The sequence below is a fragment of the Bombus huntii genome, chromosome 15 (genome assembly GCF_024542735.1).
Source record: "Bombus huntii isolate Logan2020A chromosome 15, iyBomHunt1.1, whole genome shotgun sequence".
Taxonomy (NCBI): Eukaryota; Metazoa; Arthropoda; class Insecta; order Hymenoptera; family Apidae; genus Bombus; species Bombus huntii.
Window position 1 is genome coordinate 2,160,275 of NC_066252.1, and position 6,927 is coordinate 2,167,201.

At 39.0% G+C, this 6,927-nt stretch overlaps 1 protein-coding gene across 1 annotated transcript; it reads left to right on the plus strand.

The window, feature by feature from the left end:
- Nucleotides 1–5,817: 5,817 nt before the first annotated feature.
- Nucleotides 5,818–6,513, plus strand: LOC126873884 (uncharacterized). Its single transcript, XM_050635218.1, has one exon. The coding sequence runs from the start codon at nucleotides 5,818–5,820 to the stop codon at nucleotides 6,511–6,513; it is 696 nt and encodes a 231-aa protein (XP_050491175.1).
- The last annotated feature ends 414 nt before the right edge of the window (nucleotides 6,514–6,927 follow it).

Genomic DNA, 6,927 nt, shown 5'->3' on the forward strand with positions numbered 1-6,927 from the left:
GAAATTCCGTCATCGTTACAGGCTAAGCAAAGCTTCCGAATTTCTAGGTGTGGAATGGAAGCAGGGACAACTTGGTCGAGTTCACGTAGCATACTCTGGGATACGATTCCCTAAGGTGCCGTTCTCCAAGACTTCCCATCATCGTTCTCCACTTATTTGCCACCAACCACGGCATCCCTTCTCATCTTGTCCCTTTTTACAGGCTACGTAGGTATACACGTCATCGTCGTTTTCGCTCACGACTTTGCAATTTACGTCCAGAGCACGTTACATCGTGACGCTGCTTTTACGTCGGTCTCGAAATCATCTCGTGATCCGTAGTAGCTATCTCAAGGTAGAACACCCTCGCGAGTGCGTCGCAATCATCCCGTAACTTCGTTACGGCAATATCACTACGATATATTCGCACGCGCATTCGACCTAGGGAAAAACTTGTTATGTTAAAAATCTTCCTTTTCCTTTTGAAAAATCATATTTCTTAGGAGTTACTGGAATGATGTTACCAGAGTCTCAGAGAAACGAAATTCCAGTGGGTTGATTACATGGTACTAATAGGTGGAAAGGATGACATGTATTTTTTAACATCTCACAAAAGAACGAACGAAATATACGGGGAATAAAACAATTGCAGTTTGAGTTGCACGTGATTTTATAGAATTTAACGTAATACTACATAACGTAATACCATATAACAGGATATAATATAGCGTAACACAAAATAACGATATATGATATAACGTGATGTAGTATAACGAGATATGATATAACCAACTACGATATAACATGATATTATATAACGTAATATAATATAACATGGTGTGATATAACGTAATATAATACAACATGACAAAATATATTATAATTTGATATAACATGATACGATATTACGTAATGTAATACAACGTGATAGGATATAACGTGATACTATATAAAGTAATACGTTATAATGTAATACTATATAACGTACTACTATATAACGTAATACGTTATAACGTAATAGTACATAACGTAATACTATATATCGTAATACGTTACAATGTACTACTATATAACGTACTACTATATAACGTAATAATACATAACGTAATACTATATATCGTAATACGTTACAACGTACTACTATATAACGTAATATTATATATTGTAATACGTTATAACGTAATATAATATAACGTAATATTACGTAACGTAATACTATGTAATGTAATACTGTAATATCGTAGAATAGCTTTGATTGGAGATCGGCTGAAATTAGAAAACACCGTGTACGCCGTCTTTTTGTGGTTTGTTTACATCCAAGAGCGCCTAGTAACAGTGACGCGAGAAAAGATAAGCAGCGTCAAAACAGAAGTACGGTTTCATATTTCAAGGAGTGGCAATCGAGAGGCCAGAGTATGTGAGCCGAAAAGTGTGTGTGTGTGTGTGTGTGCAGGACCGAGCAGGAATGCATTGGCGAGGGTCAGAGTTGATCGAGACGTCGAAGCATAGAGTCGTTAGAATTGAGTTGCGAGTGTTGTCGAGTGTTGCTAGTTGCTAGTGAGAGAGAGAGAGAGAGAGAGAGAGAGTTACCAAATAGTTGTCAAGTTATTTGTTGTAAATACGAGCGTTGCATTTAGTTTTCCTGTTAATCAAACATCGTTTCTCTGTCTAACTAATATCTGTATTTTCAATCCATTATTAATAAATTATAATTAATCGGACAAAATTACACCTTTAATATATTCCGATATTACAATACATTATAACGTAATATGATATAATGTAATACATTGTAACGTTATACTATATAACGTAATATTATAGTATAATATAATAGAACGTGTTATGTTATAATATATCGTTATATGATATAACGTAATATAATATAACATAGTACAATATAACGTAACATGATATAACCTAATTTAAAGTATAACTTAGTGCGATATATCACGAACGCTGTGATATAGGATTGAAAACAATCGGATGTGCGGACATCGTGATTGTGGACCGTTTGGAAAAGTGAACTAGGTGATTCCATGGTCGTATCTATTGTTTCTCGCCGATTATTTTAGGCTCTTGTGATATTTACTGATCTTTTATTGAGACGAATGATTAGCAATTCTGTTTTCTTCGAATTATGTTAAGTATCTTAAGACTCCCCGTGGTTTCTTATATGTTTGTCGTGGATATTGTGGATGGTTTAGAAACATGACTTGGGTAATTCCGTAATCGAGTTTCCTTTTTTTCTGTGATTGTTTGCATCTTGATATATTTTCTTGATGTTCTGCACATATAAAAAGATTTTGACTTGCTACTCTATTATTACGCTCTACTACTCACCGCGGAATTCTACTAAAATATAATATTTTCTGTTTTGTAACACGTACGTTGTTTGTGCAATGTTGTAAATCGATACACTATCAAATCTATCGATAATTAACTCCGAGATCACATTGTAAGCTTAAAGGCGCTGCTTCACAAAATTGTCCCTTTCATCAAAGAACTCGGCAGGCTACAGAGTGAAAGCTTTACTTAAGACTACCTACTAAGTCGATCTACTAATTGAATAAGAATCGAAACTTTGTCCAGGCAAGCAAATGGCCCGTTTCGTTACTTACATCACTTTCCCCAGTTGAACATCTAATTCCAGTGACTACGTCGAGAGGATAGCTGCTGGAAATAAAATTACGAAGTGGTGACTTCCAGCAGGAAGGGTCTTCCCGACCACATTCTTGGAAGGAATACGTTCTATATCTACAAAACCCACGCAATAGCGCAACATCACCCAGCAATAATAATAATCGTAAATAACCGCCATAAAAGATCGCCCAAAATAATAGACGATACTAACTTCGTCGAAAGTGCATTCTGATAAAAGGGGATGAACTACGGACTTACGGTCGAAAATGAGATTAAAGTGTAGGCGAGAGTTGGTTGAAGCGGTTGATGAAAATCGGGCTGAAACCGATAGACAAGATTATAAATCCCGGTGGATAATTGCAAATGAACGGATGACATAAATCCTCGATTATTTGCGATAATCGAGGGAACGATAGTCGCGAATGAGGCTACAGTGTCGTAAATCACTGCGACTGGATACTGTGCTCTCTGTATCTCGATATTTAATCGACTAGTTTTACCATGATCGAGAAAAGTATGCTGTTATGGAATGTGATCGTGTTTGCTCGAGGCAGAAGTGATTTGTGTTCAGAATCACCTTTTTGGAGTGGTGTTTAAGTAGTCTTGAATTTCTTAATTCGAATCTACTGACAGATGTTTCTTGATATTGTCTTTCAAGAAATATTTATAAAGTTTTAGTTTCTTCTAAATCTTATTAATTGAAAATTTATTATATTCTTCGAGCTGTAGAATTTCTCTGATGTTTCTCTGATCTTAGTATTCCTCGTTTCATTTGCACTTCTCGAGAATCTTGACATTTCTCAAATTAATAGCATTCCGTCAACTTTCATAGCATTTGTGAAATCTCAATATTCTTCAAACTTCTTTTTTCATTTCCTAATCCCAAAACTTTCGCGTGAACATTTCTAGAACCACTGGCTAACCACTGGTTCACTTGAGCCTCCACGAAGTTCAGAGTACCTTAGCATTTCTCAAATTCTTAAATATCAATATTTTTCTCGTCTCTCGTCTAAAAGCCTCGGCTTTTAGAATCTTAGTATCCCTAATATTTCTACAAAAACACGAGAGCCCAATAGCTCACCGACTCGCCGATTTACCTAATTCGTCCAAAATTTCACCAAATACATTCACTCACAAAATTTGAAATCCTCTAGGATCTTGGGTCTGTTATCAGTATATCTCTTGCATCGCATATATTCAGAAATACTATTCTCTCCATTCTTTCTACTTTCCCTATACTATCTATGTCTCTCTATTCTCTCTACCCCTCGGAACATTTTTCAACCACTGCCGCCAAAAACCAACATTTAATGTACGTACCTATTCAGCTAATTCCCTCGATCCTTCGACTAAATACCATCATCCATAAAATTCAAAATCTTCATCCCATAGATACTTTATTACAGGGATCTCAAAGAAACACAACGGTGGCTCGTGATAGTGAAGCGACTCTCGTAAAGACGTCGCAATAACGTTAATGCTCAACGTCGTCTGAAAGCTGATTTACGGGAAGCCGCGTCAATCCACGGTGGCTTCCGGTCGCCGAGCTAAGCTCGAGCCCTGTGTATCACGAGGAAGAACGAGGGGTGAGTTTATCCAGACCTGGTGGATTATGGCCGAGCAATATTCGCGTTGAACTCGAGGTTACCCATTGATCGACGTCGATGCAAGAGAGGGCTACTCGTACACGACTACCCTACATATGTACGTACATCGAAATATTTACGGGGCAGGTGGCTAGACACCGACATTCACCCATCTAACAGTATTTTATACCCGATGACGTTATTTATAACTTTAGGGCTGGATGTACACTAACACTCAAGAGTATGAGAACACTTGCTTTCGACAGAATGTATTTTAATTTAGAATATAAATTATAAGTAGAAAGATACAGAACGATCTTATCGTTTATTAGAGCTTTTGTAGAACATTATGACGTGATAAAATTTATATTAGATGTTAACTTGCAATAAAAAAGTTGTCATCTGTATCTGTCAAATAATATACATGTATGTTATTTAAGGAATTCATTATCCTCAGTTTGTTAACCCTACTATACTTTTTCGTATTTCTCTAACTTTCTATTTTCTTGGTTCTCAATATTGCTCAATGTTGCAATACTCATCGTAAAAACACGTTGAAGTCTGTTACCGATAAATATTTCTCTCCATCCGAAATTTTTCCTTTCTTTTTTAATTCTAACGAAATAGATCTTTGCATTTTACATCAAGGATAAAATATATTTGTACTCCAACAGCGCGTTAACGATACCTGGCAACCGTTGGGTTTTATGACAAAATCGCTATCCCCCGCACAACAAAAGTACAGCGCGTACGACCGAGAACTACTCGCGATGTACACCGCGGTAAAACGATTTAGATACGCCGTCGAGGCAGAGATTTCACTATTTTCAGCGACCACAAACCCCTTATATATGCGTTTAATCAAAACCTCGACAAGTGTTCGCTGAGACAATTTAGACACTTAGACTACATCGGACAATTTACGACCGATATCCGACACATTAAAGGGATAGACAATAACGTAGCCGATACTCTATCCCGAATAGAAGCGATCGGGAAATCCGTCGATTATCAAACATTAGCCACAGCGCAAGAGGACGATACCGAGCTACGTGAAATCATTAAGTCCGGCTCTAGCGCGCTGCAATTGAAAAAAATACGATTTCCCGGTCAGGATATCAGGTACGTACCGGAACCGTTACGTCGCACCATATTCCAATCGTTACATGGATTTTCCCATCCGGGAATACGTGCTACGCAAAAATTGGCGACAGCACGTTTCGTCTGGTCGTCCATTAATAAAGATTGTCGAACTTGGACGCGACAGTGTATACTATGTCAACGCTGCAAAGTCACCAGGCACGTATTCTCGCACGTCGGAACGTTCAAAACGTTAGCAGGCCGGTTAGAACACATACACTTAGACATTATCGTCATGCCATATTCACAAGGTTATCGATATTATCTAACGTGTATCGATCGTTTCTCGCGTTGGCCTGAAGCCGTTTCCATCGTCGATATGGAAGTGCCAATCGTTGCTTCGGCCCTCCTTTCTACTTGGATAGCTCGTTTCGACGTACCTTTAAAAATCACGACCGACCAAGGACGCCAATTTGAACCGCGACTGTTTGAGGAGTTATGCCGGTTGCTCGGCGTCAAGCATTTACGCATGACGGCCTATCATCCCGCGTCTAACGGGATGGTAGAGCGCCTACACAGACAACTAAAGGCAGCGACCAAGAGTCATGATACGAGCAACTGGGTCGAAATTCTCCCGATTGTTTTGTTAGGCATTCGAACCGCGATAAAGGAGGATCTTAACGCAACGGCGGCCGAAATGGTTTACGGCACAAGCATACGATTGCCGACAGAATTTTTCTTGCCATCAGAGCAGCAAGCCAATTCAGAATATGCGAACCGGCTTAAAGAACAAATGGGGAAGGTCAGGCCACATCCGGTCACGCGTCATGGCGAAAATAAAATTTTCGTTTTCAAAGCATTAGAATCGTCGCCGTATGTTTTCTTGCGCTATGACGCGACAGGGGGCCCTTCACAGCCTCAGTTCGACGGACCGTTTAAGGTTGTAAAAAGAAACGAGAAAAACTACATAATTAAAATAAACAATCATGACGTAACGGTTTCCATAGATCGACCAAAACCTGCGTTTATTGTTCCGGACAACCTAGAAGAAGAAACCGCCGAATCTTGTAACATACTGATTCCTTTAGGTCAGACGAACGCGCGCGACGGAAACGGCACAAACAACAACGATCGAACCGCGGAAGAAAACACCAGAAACAGGTACGTTACGAGATCTGGACGAAGAGTCCGTTTTCCCGATTGGTATCAGGCAGGTTTCGGGTAAAAGTCGAAAATTGTCGGACGCAGGACGTATCGGTGATTTTAAAAATAACGGCGACAAAGGATACTCTGTTTAACAAATATAAAAACGTTATCACTGGTAGGGGGTGATGTAGCGGCACATGAGTCAAAGGGCGACGCAAATCGAGACACAGGCTTGACGCATGAAACAACGACAAACAAACTCCGGGCAAAACAATGTCGCCGCTACATGCAACCGTCGAATTAAAGACGAGTTTGAATTTTCCGACTCTTCTCCGACCAGTATAAATAAACAAACGTGATCGAGTGCGAGTCAGTATCGACACAGTATCGACGAGTTATCAAGAGTTATCTACTGAGTTATCGACGCGTATCTAGCGAGCATCTATCAAATATTAATTAACAACCTTATTTCGTGATTTATAAACTGTACAAG